Genomic DNA, 16,437 nt, shown 5'->3' on the forward strand with positions numbered 1-16,437 from the left:
ACTGGCTGGCTCCAGGGAGCTCCCATTCATCACCACAGTCCGCACACATGTGCATTTCTGACAGCAACACCCACTGGCCCAGCCAAATCCCCTGAGATCTTGAGAGTAACCCCCCATCCAACCAATAGGGCACTGGCACAAGGTGGGAGTGCTAGGGATATTGGCAGCCACGGGCCACTCCCAGAAGCACACGGAGACAGCACATCCGGAATGACCATCTCAGAGTGCATAGCACTTCCCCACAAACACACAGGCAAGACCCCTTGGCCCCAGGCTCAGCACCCAGGTCACTTGAGCAGTGGGGGTTTTCAGATGTGGGCACCATTAATCCTGAACTCATCACCTGACCGTGTCTCTCTTAAGTTCACAGGAAGTTAATACTGATAAAAATTTAAATGGTAAAGATTATCAGCTAGGATGGCTACCCCATTTTAATGGTGGGGAGAAAAAAATGGAAGGTACAAGGTGCATCCATGTGTTGGATGGATCAACATCAAGATCAAATGGCATGTGTGCGGCCCGGGTTCAATCCTCAGCACCACATACAAACAAAGATGTTGTCTGCCGAAAACTAAAAAATAAATATTAAAATTCTCTCTTAAAAAAAAAAAAAAGATCAAATGACTGGTAAGGGCACAGGTATTTGAGCCCAAACTGCCAGGATGCCCCAAAAGTCCATTTGTTCCCCACTGTGCTCTCCCAGCACCCTGAGGCACTAGGCTCACCCTCGCCCTCTATGACCCAGGTGCCTGCTCAACTCCAGAGGCTTTCTCCTGCTCTCCTCCCTGAGCTCATCCAGCTCCCCAAGTCCTGAGCATCTCTGATAAGCAGAGGGCTGCTTCTCCATTAGGGGAGCCACAGATGGGCCCCGTTATTCTACACACTTCAGCAGTGTTTACTACTTTTGCTCAACCCTCAATCTTTCCACACAAACATAAAGAACCATGGTTTATCAATCCGTTTCTGTATCCAAACTCACCCTAATGCACATAAACACAGGCCCAAAGTGCCAGAGATGAAGGGTGTTTCAGAATGAGAGCTCTGAGGGTGATGACCCGGCCTGTTCATTTGTGTTCTCAAATGAACCAAGGGTCAAGTAGATCTAGAAACCACCGATGAAACTCACATAGGACCTCAGACACAAATCACATAGTTCACGCCCACCTAAGTGCTAGGTGGAAAGCAACTGGTTCCAACCGTGAGGTATGTGGAAGCAAAAACCTGCCTACCTCCCTAAACTTGTCTTTAAAATAAAGAATGCAAGGGCTGGGGTTCAGTGGTAGACCACTTGGCTAGCATGTGTGAGGCACTGGGTCTGATGATCCTCAGCACCACATAAAAATAAAGGTATTGTGTCCATATTTACAGGGAGGGGGAGGAGGGGGAGGAGGGGGAGGAGGAGGAGAAAAGGAGGAAGAATGGAATAATGCTACATTTTGTCACTAGAACTTAAGGTTAAGGATCCCCTTGATTTGGGTAGCTCTTCTCCTGAAAACTAAGTGAGATTCAACTCATTTACCTTTATGGCTGGCTGGTGAGTCACGTCTCTTATTAAAAATCTTTAACTGTCTTCCAGTAAAATAACAACAAGAAGGCACATACATGTGTGCAATCCTGGTGTGCCCTGGTCTCTTATTTAGCCTAAAAGAGGTAAAAAATAACCAACCCACTCTCCTCCCAATGTTCCCCTTTGCTGACAGGGCACCACCTAGTGATAAAAGAGGTGAAGAAGACCTAAGGACCTTCCTTCCTTGACTCCCCCAACCAATCATCTGCAAAACCCTGCTGATTCCAACTCCCCAATTCTGTCTACTTCTCTTCCATCCCAAAGTTGTCACCAGTTACTGGCTTAACTATTTTAACAATCTCCTGTTTAATCTTACCACTCCTCCAAGTTACAATGCCTGCTCAGCAGCCAGGACACTTATCTGAAACGTACAAACATTGCTATCACCACAGTCCTGCTGGACTTTCTAGAATATAAAGTACAGTCATCTCTCTTGCCCCAAGACTTTACCCACCATGTTCCCTTTTCCTGGAAAGGTTTTTCAAATGTTACACATATAGGGGGCCTTGTCCATACCCATAAATTACAAGAGGCATACTGACATATTCTTATATGCTCCCACCCACAATCCTTATTTCCCTGACACTACCACACTAATCTACACATAATTTGGTGTGGCCATATAATGCTTGTGCAGAGGATGGCCTGCCATAGAGCACACACTTAGTATTTGCTAAAGGAATGAATGGATGGGCTTAAACTCCTTGACATTTCCAACACTCCTGTGCCTCCACACATCTCTCTGTGAAACTCGCCTGTCTGAAGGACCCTAGAATTCCCCAGACTTCAACTGTCATTGCCAGCACCAGTGCAGTGGTGTGGCGTGTGGTGGCCTCGCATGGTGTGGTGTGGTGTGTTTTGGGTGGGTTTGCACAGGAGGTGGAGGGTGTCTATCTGGCTCAGAATTGAGTCCGTAACAAAGATTCTCATTACTGAATTCCGTTCTCAGTGAGGGCAAGTGGGTCATCATTGCCAGACAGCAGCAACCCCTGCATTGAGAAGGGCTAAGGGTTCAGATCAGAGCACCCTGAGGCTCAGGGCACTGCTTGGCACAAACACAGCTGAGCATGCCCTTCCTGCCTGCGGGCTCAGTTTGCCTCCTGGGTGCTGTGTTCTGGGTGGTGCTGGGTGGATCTGCTCTGACTATTCCTGAAGCTGTGGACTTCCTCTTCAGGGGACTTCTCTGTTGGTTCCCCACTTTTCAAAGTTTTGTCTCCATTTCCCTAACTCCTCTCAGTCTTGTCTTCCAGCCTTCCCTGGGGGACACAGTGAAGGGAGAAGGGACCCTCTCACACGTGTTCCTCTGCTTTCCATTGCTCTTCCCCACCAGACCCCACAGCCTGAGGGCAGAGAGGTCTTAACTGTCTCTGAGCCACCCAGATCAATGTGCCAGGTGTGCAGTGTACTGGGCAGGCAGCTGTTCAGTGAGCGCTGGTGGAATGGGTGAACAGGGAGGGAGGAGAACAGAAAATAAGGCAGGCAGGTTGACTTGTCTAAATTAATAATAAAGTGATCTCTTAGGGGTTATGAAGAAAAATCTCATTAAAAAAAATGAGCTTACAGGGCTGGAATTGTGACTCAGCGGTAGAGCGCTTGCCTAGCATGTCCAAGGCCCTAGGTTCGGATCCTCAGCACCACATAAAAATAAAATAAAGATTAAAAAAAAGAGAGAGCGAGCTTACGAGGTTTACACAGTGAGTTATTAGCAGGAGAGGTAAACATGTGGACAATGGCAACTTCGAGGTAAAAAAAAAAGGGGGGGGGGGGCAGGAGCAGTGATGTACTCCTGTAATCACAGAAACTCAGGAGGCTGAGGCAAGAGGATTGCAAGTTTGAGGCCAGCCTGGGCAGTTCAGCAAGACCCTGTCTCAAAACTAAAACACAAAAAGGGCAGGGATGTAGCTTGGTGGTAGAGAGCCCTGGGCATCAGCCCATAGTACCAGGGGCAGAGAGAGAGAGAGACAAAAAAGAAATGCAGCACAGGGCACCATCTAGTGGCAGACTCCGCAGAAACACACAAATGTCTTGCACACCTTCTCTCTTTTGAGTTTCTGTCCAGCCTACCTTATGCATGACAATCTTCCGCTGGCCTGGCTCTGCCACATCAATCATTTTCTGGACCACATAGTTGGCATACTGGTCCTTCATCATGGTATATAAGGCACTGTGGGGACCATCGTTCATGGTGCAGACCTCATCGATGAGCACAGCACGCTCTGTACGTGAAGCGTGGGTGACGCACTTCTCCACAACATTGCTGTAATGAGACGAATCCATTGTCAGGTGTCAGAAGAGGATCCCCTCTTAGGTTGTGCTTCTAGCCTCTCCCCTCACTCAGGATTAGCAGCAAGAGAGATCTCGCATTCGTGGAGAATTAGTGTATCCACTGTCTGGCTCTGTAAGAGTCTATCTCTGCCACCTGATGTGTCCAACAGTGAATCATGTCTGAGACTAGGTCTTTCGGGGGTGGGGACCTAAACTTCCATGAGGTGAGGGTAACAAGCCTGGATGAATAAAAAAAACAAGTTTATGGGACTGGTTTTGTTAACATCCCAATTGGCTGATTATTATTTCAACATTTATCAATATCTATCAATTCTTTCCTCACTTGATGTCTATCACCTGTTATTGGCACAGAGCATGGTACTTGGCAGAAACTCTAGTCTTGCTGAAGGAACCCATAAGGCAGGGCCATGGCACTTTTGGTCAACTACCACATGCTGTCTCTCAAGAGTATAAGAAGACCCAAAGTTTGTCAATACATCTAAACATTTCACAAATATGTCATATTGAGAAAGGAAAGGAGGGGTGCAGTTCCATTAGAGCAGTATTCCCGTAACCCACAGGGCTACACATGCTGACTGAATTACATGCTGCCGCGCTGATGGCCGTTTACCATCCCACAGTGACTATGCACTGCGGCTTGGTGCTGTGAGACGACACTGTGCAGGGTCATGAGCGATGCCCACGCCGTGTGCTTGCACTGCTGGAGTGGAACCGACGCCTGGCAGGGAGAACTGGAGGTTTATGTGTGCACATGGTGGTGGTGGTGGTGGGATGCGCTGAAGACTTCACAAAGCGTTCACAAAGCGGGAAAGAGCTGCTCCAGGTCACAAAACCCTCAAGCAGAAATGAGCATAAAGCTAGTGCATAGCACTTTGCTAACTATTCTGTGAGATGGCCACTTCACTGTAGGCTGGAAATTGCCAATGACTCACAGGTGGCTACTTTCTAGGGCAGCCTAACTAACAAGTGAGGTCTCACTGAATCTCCTGCCTTATATACCAGAGCGCACACACTTAGGTGCTGTATTTCTTTTCTCTAGTTTCCATGCTGCAATGTTGTAAGATTCAACAAATTAAAAGGGAACATTAATAAACATCAAGGTTTTTGTATGAGTCCTATTACCTGCCTTGCAATTCACCCTAAAAAAACAGAAAAGAAAATATTCTAAAAATAGAAAGAACTATGTTATGTGGGAAACAGGAAATACAGAATCAACTCAGAAGGCTGACCACAAGGAAGAGCCATCAATTTTTCTCCAGCCTCTGCTACTTACAAGTTAACAAAAACACCTTTGCCAACCTGGGAAAAACAATCTCACTGCATTCTTCAGCCTGCACACTTTGAAGCTGGAGAAGAGATTCTGAGAACACTAAGGCCTGCGCAGACATGGCCAACTGCCTCTCTCAGCCAGAAAGAAGCCTGCCTTACGAACATTTCACAATTCCAAAACACTAAGTTAATAAAATGCCCAGTGAAGTAAAGTGTAATACTTTAGAAACACAGTCCCCAGATTTCACTGTGGCTAGTTTCTCAGGGAGTTATATAAGGGACCTCTTATGGTCCATGCTTTGTAGAAATATTTGAGTTTTTAACCTGTATGCACTAATAAAATAAATAAATAAATAAACATGAAAAAGGAGAGAATGACCACTAATTCTTTATCTTAGCTGAAATACTACTTAACCCTCTCTTCTAGAAAACCAGCTTTATAACTGAAAGCACATACCTTGCAAATTTGTGCTGACTCAACACAAGTACATTGCCTCGAATTTCTGCTACAATTTTGCTTTTATCCTCAGGACGACCATGTTCTAATACATGCTGGATTACATAATTTCCATACTGATCCTATTTGAGAAGTAACAATAGAAAGAAAATTTAAGTTAAAAACCAGTTCTGTGGGTTCCCTAATTTCTTGGGATTAAATAAGGGGTACTACACCACTGAGCCACATCCCCAGCCTTTTTAAATATTTTACTCAGAGACTTGTTACTGTGAGGCTGGCTTTGAACTCATGGTCCTTCTGCCTCAGCCTCTGAGCAGCTGGGATTACAGGCGTGAGCCACCACTCCTGGCAGGTTCCCTAAGTCTTTAGCACCTATCTTTCTTGTAGCGCCAGGAAGGCTCTAATGAACATAAGAATTTTTTTAATAGACAGGTAATTTTTCCCTGTCGTTTCAAAATAGGAACACATTATTAGACAATGAAATATTTCTCTCCACATGTTTATGCCCAGAAGCTCTGGTTAGGTTCTTCATAAATTACTAGATATAGAAAAGTAGGCCTATATCATTTTAGAAGAGGAAGGGAGGGAGTAAAGAGTCATTATTCTTAAACAGAAATGTACAAATTCCTTTACCTTTCTAGGCTGGAGGAAAAACTGGAAAGATTCATGTCCAACAAAATAGGCAGGTCTAATTACTTAATAATTGGAAGAAGCAGAAATAGAAAGTAGAAAGCCAAAAAAGAAGAAATCACCTAATCCACTTAGTTCATTGGATGATAATGAGATTGAGACTCTAAGGGATTAAATAGTCTGTCTGAGATAAACAGTCCACCCTAGCTCTCAAAGCTATACCTCCCAGCTATAGGCTTGGCCAGTGCTCATTGCCCAGGTTCAAGACACTAACCACCCTGCTATGAAAACATGCCCAAAAGATTCAAAGAGCATGAATTAAAATACATTAACCGGGCACAGAGGCGCACACCCTGAAATCCCAATGGCTCCAGAGGCCGAAGGAGAAGGATCACAAGTTCAAAGGCAACCTTAGCAATTTAGAAAGGCCCTGACTCAAAATAAAATATAAAGAAAGCTAGGGATGTGACTCAGTGGGTAAGCACCCTGGGTTCAATCACCAGTCCAACACACACAAGAATGGGGCCTACAGAAACCCACCAGCGCTTGCTCATTTTATCTACGGGCAACTCCAGTACCTGTACAAGTTGCTCTGTATGCTGGTGAAGTTCCTCTAGAATAGGAAGGGTCTGGTCAGGGAGACAATGCTCCAGGATTCTCTGAATCACTCGGCAGCCATAAGGGTGCGTGGACAAAGCAAACACCTAGATAAAAAGATACAAAGAAGAAATTCAAAATGGCACTTGTCACTTTCAATGCTTCAGTAACATTTATATCATTGATATTTACAGATTTAACTAAATGGCCTTTAAATTCTCTCTACAAATATAACATTAGAAGCATGTGTCTTTTATATGTAAATAAACCCATTTCTTAACTATTTTATGAATTCATATGTATGCACATTCAGAGCTGAAAAGAACTTTTCCAAGGAACCTGGAAGGAACACAGAATTAGTCAAGGTCAGGGAAAACAGCTGAGAATCAGGAATGTCAATCAACAACCAATCCAAAAGACAGGATTAAAAACAGAAAAAGGATGGCTGAGGGATGCAGCTCAATGAGAGAATAATTGTCTAGTGTGCGCACAGCACTGGGTTCAATTCACAGCAAAGCCAAAAAAAAATAATAATAATAATTAAGGGGCTGGGGATGTGGCTCAAGCAGTAGCATGCTCGCCTGGCATGCGTGCGGCCCGGGTTCGATCCTCAGCACCACATACAAACAAAGATGTTGTGTCTGCCTAAAACTAAAAAATAAATAAATGAATATTAAAAATAATATTATTATTATTATTATTATTATTATTAAAAGAGGAAGAAAAAGGAAAGGGGGAAACCAACCAACCACCCCCCCCAAAGGAAAAAAAAAAAAACAGAAAAAGGGCTAGGATCAAGTCCTGAATGCTTTCACATAAACACACCAACTACATACAATCAATCATCCGAGTTTAACTGGTGTGTTTTGCTGGGTTTGAAGAATTAGGAAAGCACAGGTGCTATAGATCCAGAACACCCAATCTTGTTGTGTTTTGTTTTTGGTAGTGCCGTGTATTGAACCCAGGGCCTTGTGCCTGTTAGGCAAGCACTCTACCAACTGAACTATATCCCCAGGCCTCCTAGAACACCGAATCTTGATTCGGCCCTTCTTAGCTAAATGACATGCAGCCCACATCAGTAACCAGGAAGAATAATGAGAGTAGTAAGAGCAATAACAACTATCACTTACAAAATACTTACTTACAAAGAGTCAGTTGCTGCACTAGATACTTTATGTATATTATATATGCAGCTTTATTATGCTTACAACTATTACTTAAACAATATATTATTTAGTTCTGCTTGAGATTAGTTTTTGTTGTTTTGGTTTGGGGTTTTTGGCACTTGAGATTGAATCCAGGGGTGTTTTACCACTGAGCTACATTGACAGCCCCTTTGTTTGTTTGTTTGTTTGTTTATTTTTAAAAATTATTTTAATTTCGAGAGAAGTTAAAGTAGCTAAGTAGCTGACCCTGAACTTGGCATCCTCAGGCTTCACCCTCCTGAGCTGCTGGGATTAGAGGGGTGTACCACCATACCTGAATTGAGTTCATCTTTCTAAAATGCCACATATTTATAGTCTGGATCAACATTTCAAAATAATGTTTCCAATATTCACTTCCAAGACTGGATATCTCTGCATATACTCTGTGTAGGTGACTATGAGATTTTAAAGTCAAAACGTCATTTTTAAAGTCAAAATGCCTAGCTTATAGACATCTGCATTGTTTAGCCTTTTCCTACTAGGGCTATACTACTGTTTTTAAAAGGTATTGGGGGAATACCATGTACAGGTGTTTCACCAGAGAGGCCAAGAGCACCAGATTATAAGAAATACAAATGTTAGAATTTGAATACTATATTGTGTCCTAAAATGGTGCAGATATAAATTTTTACCAGAACTATGTTGGACCCCACATTCCTACCAGCACAAAGGAAATGACAGGTGGGAAAAACCATTTAGGTATTTTCCTCATTACTGATGGAATTGACCACTACTTTTCTTTTTCCATGTTCTGTTTTGTTTTGTTTGGTACCAAGGATTGAACTCAGGGGCATTCAACCACTGAGCCACTTATGTATACTGGCAATTTGTGTTTCTTATGTGAAATATGTTCAGGGACCATTTTTCGTTACGTTGTATTATTTTCTAGTTACCAATTCTTTGACAGATTGTTATCCTGAAAACATCCTCTTCCTGAGCTGGGATGCTGCTTAATGGTAGAGTGCTTGCCTGGCATGGGCCAGGCCTTCCCTGAGTTCAAGAAAAGGAGGGAAACAAAAAGGAAAAAGACTCTCACTTGGTAGCTTAATTCCTTTACATTTTATTCTGTAGTTTGATAAATGTAATACCTTAATTTTAAAGTTAAAAAATCTACCCCCCTCTTTTTTCATTAACTTCATAACTCCCAATAACCCCCTGGGTACTGCTTGCAGACTCCCTAACCACCATGGCAGTTCTCAGAACTCAACTCATACTTCAATACAGGCTGAACAGTACACCTCATAAACCTAGATTACCACTGGTCATGATAATCAACTTGGTTTTTCCTGTTTTACCCCCTTTCTTAAAGAGACATTTTGAGGGGTGTGTGAAATGTTCTTTCTCCCTGTCTCTTTAAGAAAGGGGTAAAACAGGAAAAACCAAGTTGATTATCATAAAATGAGACCTTTTAAATTAACCTTTTCCACCAAATTAGAAAAATGTGAGGAAGTTTTTTGTTTGTTTTGTTGGCAAAAGAAATTAACAATGACAGCCAATTCAGAGAAAACCAAGAATTTAACATTGTTTACAAGTAAGTGCCAAGAACAGACTTCTGACATATAGGTAAAAAGGAAAAATTAGAAATTATCACTGGTTATGTTGCCAGTTCAAACCAATATGAACTGCATTACATCCCCCCCCAAAAAATCTAGGCAAGTAACAGTTATTTTTCAATTAAAAATATATTCATGGGCTGGGGATATAGCTCAGTTGGTAGAGTGCTGGACTTGTAGGCACAAGGCCCTGGGTTCAATCCCCAGCACCAAAAAAAAAAAAAAAAAAAAAAGACATTCATATTGGGCCTGCAAGATTACTTCTACTAATGACCTACATTTTTAAAAACTGATGAATTCGTTTAAATATCAGAATGATACTTAACAATGTGGGGAAATTCTTCAAACATGAGATTTCATCTTAGCTCTGACAGCAATATTTCATTCCAAGGTGAGCAGACATCTACGTTAATGATGGAGAGATGGCCCATGACCGTTATGGGAAGGGACCTGGTACCTGACCCGCACTGCACAGCACTGCTTTTCCTGCAGGCTAAGACACACACAGCAAGCTGAGAAAATGCCTCAAATCATACCTTGTTCTTTGCTGACAATGGAGACACCCATCAATTTATTTCCCTTATTTCTTTCCTAAGTCACTTACCTGCCCCTTAAACGCGTCGATAATAAACTGCAAAGACTGGGGCTGCACACATTCAATGCATTTCTGGACCACGTGATTGCCATTCTGGTCTTTTACACATTTCAGGACATGGCCATCCAGTTCCCGAACCATCTCGTTCTATTGAAGACAAGGGAAGAAAGCACCACCAGAATCACAGCAAGCAAAAACCCAGATGTCCACACTCTTCTTACCAACACCCAAGCACTAAACAGACTCTAAGACAATGAAGGTGGAACAACTCAACTCTGACAATGTGACAATGTGGCAACAAATGAGGACTCAAGTTCTTCCATGTGTTCACATATTTACCATGCAGTAAAATTCACTATAGCAGTAACCAGTACCCCAAAAGGACTCTAACTTAGAAAACCCCTCTTGAAGCTTTAAAAAATGTAGATATCTTCAAATAGAAAGGATTCTATATGAAGTAGACTGCATTAGAGAATTTCAGACATAATTCATCTACCATAAAATAAAATTTGTTATAGCAGTAACCAGTACCTGAAAAGATCTCAAACTTATTTTTTTTTTCTGACAATCCTAAGTGGTATATTAGTAATAATGATGGTCATTAATCTACAGTTGCCCCTTGGTTAGACAGGCATACTTCTAAGTACTTAACATGCTGCACTAAGTCCAAACAATCCAATGCAATGGGTACTGTGATAGATGAGGAAAAGAAACCATAGACAAAAGACTTGTACAAAATGCAGACCTAGATGGCCAAGATTTAAACTTAGCTCCATTGTGTGTTGGCAAACCAACTATCAATGATATATATCCTGCACAGCTCTTCCACCCATCTAAAGCTATAGACAGAGACAGCAGGATGGTGCACACCTGTAGCCCCAGCCTCTTGGAGGCTGAGGCCAGAAGATTGCTTGAGCCCAGAGGCTCAAGGCCAGCTGGGCAACACAATGAAACCTTCCAATGAGAAATAAGAATGGAAAAGGGCTCGGGACACGGGGTGGGAAGGAGGAGATATCCTATAAATAGAAAGCAACAGAATCAGAATTTTAGTCTAGACTGTGACTCCAGCATCCAAGATCTTTCCAACACGGCACAGTAACTGTGAAGAGAGTAGGAATGGTAAATTAATGAAGAGTACCCGAATTCCGGAAGTAAACACAAAAGCCAGACACTGAGGGTGTATTTGTATTTGTGTGGAGTTGGATGAAGGCTGACAAAAGCGCGGGGGTGAATGGATGGGGTGGGTGTGAGATTGATCCAGACTGATTGATTCTGAGCCCTTCCCAGAAACTTACTGCCTCTGGTCTCAGGAATGGAGGTCAGATGTGTGCACACAGCCGTGCCCTGGACCTGCTGCCTCATTTCCTCACTACCTCTAATCTCTGTTACAATTAGCTCTTCTGTGCTGACGCTATTTCTGTTTGAAGACTATAGCCACTTTAAAATAGTGCTGTTTTGCAATGTCTTCAATTCTTGAAATGTGAAGTATGTCAAAGCTACTAAGATATAACTTAATTAAAGACCTTTAAGACTACAATGGCAGAGTACAAAGGAAAGAAAGTTTACCAATCAAATGCCAGAAGGAGAGTAAATTAGCCATCAAATGCCAGAATGATGATTATTATAGGAATGATAAATAATGCTATGTAAAGGAAAGTTATAAACAAAAGAAAAGGGAAATGGCTCCCGTGAGTATTTATTTGTTCCAAGAGGTAAAAATTCAGTTGGCGGTTAATTTCACCTAAAATAATAGACTTGCATCCAGAAATCAGTATATTTTCCACAGCACACACATGTCAGACTCAGGAAAAGGTACCACAAACAAACACAACCAGAAAAAATTTAAGATAAAAACCACTTCCATAATACAACCATCCAATTAAAAAAGAGAAAGAAAGGTAAAATCTGAAAATGTGGAGATAAAAAACAATTTGCCACATTCGTGTTAAAACTTAAACAGGAGAAATGAATAATAAAGAGTCATGCTTCTGCGTTCTTTCAGCAAGTGAGCACTATGATCAAGAAAGAAGAAACCTCATATTTAAATAAACAAGAAAATTAAAGAGGATCCAACTACTTATGAAAATTCTGGGAAAAACTAAAATTGACCTATACATAAGAAAACTACAAATAGCCTCACATCTGTTTATAATTACTTATCAACAGCACTCTATCAATAATGCATCTCTACTGCTGAGCACTGATTGAATGTGCTCGAATTTTGCTGCACATTTCCAACACTCCTGTGCCTCCACACATCTCTCTGTGAAACTCACCTGTCTGAAGGACCCTAGAATTCCCCAGACTTCAACTGTCATTGCCAGCACCAGTGCAGTGGTGTGGCGTGTGGTGGCCTCGCATGGTGTGATGTGGTGTGGTTTGGGTGGGTTTGCACAGGAGGTGGAGGGTGTCTGTCTGGCTCAGAATTGAGTCCGTAACAAAGATTCTCATTATCGAACTCCGTTCTCAGTGAGGGCAAGTGGGTCATCATTGCCAGACAGCAGCAACCCCTGCATTGAGAAGGGCTAAGGGTTCAGATCAGAGCACCCTGAGGCTCAGGGCACTGCTTGGCACAAACACAGCTGAGCATGCCCTTCCTGCCTGCGGGCTCAGTTTGCCTCCTGGGTGCTGTGTTCTGGGTGGTGCTGGGTGGATCTGCTCTGACTATTCCTGAAGCTGTGGACCTCCTCTTCAGGGGACTTCTCTGTTGGTTCCCCACTTTTCAAAGTTTTGTCTCCATTTCCCTAACTCCTCTCAGTCTTGTCTTCCAGCCTTCCCTGGAGGACACAGTGAAGGGAGAAGGGACCCTCTCACACGTGTTCCTCTGCTTTCCATTGCTCTTCCCCACCAGACCCCACAGCCTGAGGGCAGAGAGGTCTTAGCTGTCTCTGAGCCACCCAGATCAATGTGCCAGATGTGCAGTGTACTGGGCAGGCAGCTGTTCAGTGAGTGCTGGTGGAATGAGTGAACAGGGAGGAGGGAGAACAGGAAGGGGAAGGTGAGTTGAGTTAAAGTTTGGTCTGTCAGAATGCTCAGTTTATATTAAGAAAATGAAAACTTACTATTATTTTGCCTGCTTCAATTATTATCAAATAAAAACCCAACTGTAAAATTGTATCTACTAAAGGCTAAGTTTTCTGATCAGAGAAAAGTGTTGGAAATTACTGATTTTTACAAGAAGACACTTGATCCACTATAAATTTCAAAATGAATTTGCACAATTCATGCTTGCCATGCACTGAAAGGCAGCCATAAGCACTGAAGTAACTAAAGACTGATGTTTTCATAGGGTTCACTGAACATACCACAGAGAAACATCAAACACCAAGAGAAAAGTTAAAGGGGAAACTTACAATTACCTGCTGGTCTGAGGGAATAAATTCAAGAGCTTTCTGGATAACTCGGCAGCCATACATCTGTAGTGCTAACGACAGGACGTGGCCCCGAATCCGTTCTGCCAAAGCCAGCTTCTGTTCATGGCTGCCAAACTACAGACATAATATGTGGATGAACACCATTACTTAGGTAGAAGTAGAGAAAGCAAAGCACTCATTATTTTGTATCAACCACTGACATGATCTCTTTTCATCCTGTTATATAAATTAACTGAAACTTTTATTTAAAATAAGAGCCTTTATTTCTTAAAGCCTGCAATTCTCAGTCTCTGATCATACGAACCCTTTTTTTTTTTAAATATTTTTTTAGCTGTTGATGACCTTTATTTTATTTATTTATATGTGGTGCTAAGAATTGAACCCAGTGCCTCACACATGCCAGGCAAGTACACTGCCCCAGCCTCAGGAACCCTTCTTAATGCTGGGAGGTTTGGGGTGGGGGGGACCTCAAATATCTAATAGTGGTTTCTGCTAAGTAAACATTTAACTCCTTAGGCTACCATTAATTTATTAATACTATTAAATGAATCTGTACTCCACTAATTACCAGAACACATACATTTATTCTCAAATGAATAATGTGTGGGAGACACTGTTTTGTAGGGCTTTAGGCAATGTCTGGGAAAAACGCAAGGACTTCTTGCAGTGATTCTACAGGACTCGAGGTATCTGAGGCCCATTGATTGAAAAGTTTCTTTATCTAAGTGAAGGGCCAAAGCACACACACACACACTGTTTAGAATTATTGTCTTTCCAAGAACTGATACTATTTACAGGAGACAACAGACTTAGGAGGGGAGAAGATAGGCCAGTCAAGAAGCAAGGCTAGAGTTAGGTTCATGGCTCAGTGGTAGAGTGCTTGTCTAGCACGTGCGAGGCACTGGGTTTGGTTCTCAGCACCGCATATAAATAAGTAAATAAAATAAAGGTAAACGAAAAACTAATAAAAATATTTTTTTAAAAAAGAAGCAATGCTATATGATCCTAAAATGGTACTAAGAAGGATTTCCTGCCCTTAGCTTTTTAATCTCTACTTGAATAGCATTAGCATCAGACAAGAGAAGAATTTATGAATTATCATAAACCCTCCTTTTCTGTACAAATATACTAAGCTCCAGCTTGTTCTAAACCATAGGCCTACTCTCCACTGTATGGTCTGCTGTCCCAAGCTGCACCAGCCACCAGAGCTACAGTTCTCTGCTTTTATATCTGTGACAAAATGGTAGTACAGAGACATTCTAAAATCAGAAATACAGTGGTTACATTTAGACTGGTTTCTTAGTTCACAGCTGGAACATTTAGTCTAGAATATAAGTCCATGTGAGAAAAATGAGGAAAAAAAATAAAACCTGTGAGTTTGCCATTTTTTAATCCTCAAACAAATGAAATAAAATAAAATATAGGACAAATCTGTTTGGTGGCAAGTTTTATTCAGTACCAACCCCACCAGATTCTCCATTTTGCCATTTTGACTTCAGGTTGGTGCCAACTGTCAAGCAACAAATCGCTGCCTCCTTGAAATTTTTAATTCATTAGAGGAATCACACATTAATCCTTTCCAAAGACAATGATACAAAAGTACACATTATTCAAATTGCAAAGTAAAATAAGAAGTCAAGGCCAAAGGATCTCCCAGAAAGCAATTAGCAATCATCATGACCTGGCCTATGGTGGAAAAAAACTGAAAATGGTATTCAAAGACAATTCTCTCTAGGAATCTTTTGAAAAATTTTTCCCATTTTTCACAGTGCCTTAATTTGTGATCCTGCTAAAACACCTTAACAAATACTATCCCGGGCTGGGGATGTGGCTCAAGCGGTAGCGCGCTCGCCTGGCATGCGTGCGGCCCGGGTTCGATCCTCAGCACCACATACCAACAAAGATGTTGTGTCAGCCGAGAACTAAAAAATAAATATTAAAAAAAAATTCTCTCTCTCTCTCTCTCTCTCTCTCCCCTCTCTCACTCTCTCTTAAAAAAAAAAAAAAACAAATACTATCCCCTAAAGAAACACGTTTGGTGAAACCATTTTGACAATCAGAAATAATGTACTAGGTCCTAAATGAGAACAATTGTCAAACTACACTGCCAGAATACACTGGCATCATCTGCTTGGGTATTTAAACCATACAAAATAAAGTGTTGCTAACAAGTTGGAAAAATACTGAAAGAGAACTTCAAAAAGACCACACACACTTCATTTTACGACAGGAATAGAACTGCTATTCTTGAAAATGCCAATGAAAATCAAAATACTCTAGATTAGTCAAAGAACAGAAAGAACAAAGACTCACTTCAAAGAACTTCTGAATGACATAATTTCCAAACACATCCACCATTAGTTGGTAAGCAGCCTGGAGGATTTCATTGAAGACAAGCTGGCGCTCAGCTGCTGTGGCACGCTCTAGTTTCAGCTGAATGAATCTGAAGTCAAAGTAAAAGGGGCAAGCACAGCATGTTAAGAAGACTTGGAAATTAACAAGTATACGACACTTTAAATATCAGTACTGGGATATGCATTTGCATCGGCACACAAGAAATTGAACACTGTTTAAATGAATCTCTTGAAGAAAAATTTCTGAAAGGGGGAATTATCCCTTAACTTAGCTGAAATTTTAAAAGTATATTTAAAATTTTAGTATATTTTGTTACAGAAGGGTGTGTATACAAAACTGTGAACTTGATTTTGACTTTAGAAATAAGTCTTACTTCAATGACTTCCAACCTTATGGTCCTTACTATATTCTTTGACCCATATCTGTAAGAAGTAGCATTTATTATCTTCTGAAGTAATGGCCATTCAGTTTGCCTTGTTTGATTCAGGTGACTATATCAGGAAAAGCATGGTATTTCTTAATCTGGCCTATAGAATGCAAATATAAAGT

The 16,437-nt window shown here is 41.6% G+C and overlaps 1 protein-coding gene and 2 non-coding genes across 21 annotated transcripts in view; all 3 read right to left on the minus strand.

Moving 5' to 3' along the window:
* Pum1 (pumilio RNA binding family member 1) overlaps positions 1-16,437 on the minus strand; it is a 122,433-nt gene that overhangs the window by 1,891 nt on the left and 104,105 nt on the right. For 11 of the 19 annotated variants that reach the window (XM_026391616.2, XM_026391615.2, XM_026391612.2 and 8 more), the window contains 6 exons: positions 15,847-15,976; positions 13,513-13,647; positions 10,169-10,306; positions 6,788-6,913; positions 5,580-5,701; positions 3,632-3,824 (listed from right to left, as the gene is read on the minus strand). In XM_026391616.2, coding sequence (XP_026247401.1) covers positions 3,632-3,824; positions 5,580-5,701; positions 6,788-6,913; positions 10,169-10,306; positions 13,513-13,647; positions 15,847-15,976 — 844 coding nt within the window. The remainder of the gene's footprint in view (positions 1-3,631; positions 3,825-5,579; positions 5,702-6,787; positions 6,914-10,168; positions 10,307-13,512; positions 13,648-15,846; positions 15,977-16,437) is intronic. The other 8 variants (XM_026391617.2, XM_026391613.2, XM_077791643.1 and 5 more) reach the window with 1 other exon arrangement.
* LOC144249426 (small nucleolar RNA SNORD103/SNORD85) lies at positions 2,461-2,544 on the minus strand. The gene has a single exon (XR_013342223.1). It is a non-coding gene; the product is annotated as a small nucleolar RNA SNORD103/SNORD85 (small nucleolar RNA).
* Positions 12,574-12,657, minus strand: LOC113184890 (small nucleolar RNA SNORD103/SNORD85). The gene has a single exon (XR_003301062.2). It is a non-coding gene; the product is annotated as a small nucleolar RNA SNORD103/SNORD85 (small nucleolar RNA).

This window comes from Urocitellus parryii, chromosome 11 (genome assembly GCF_045843805.1).
Source record: "Urocitellus parryii isolate mUroPar1 chromosome 11, mUroPar1.hap1, whole genome shotgun sequence".
Taxonomy (NCBI): domain Eukaryota; kingdom Metazoa; phylum Chordata; class Mammalia; order Rodentia; family Sciuridae; genus Urocitellus; species Urocitellus parryii.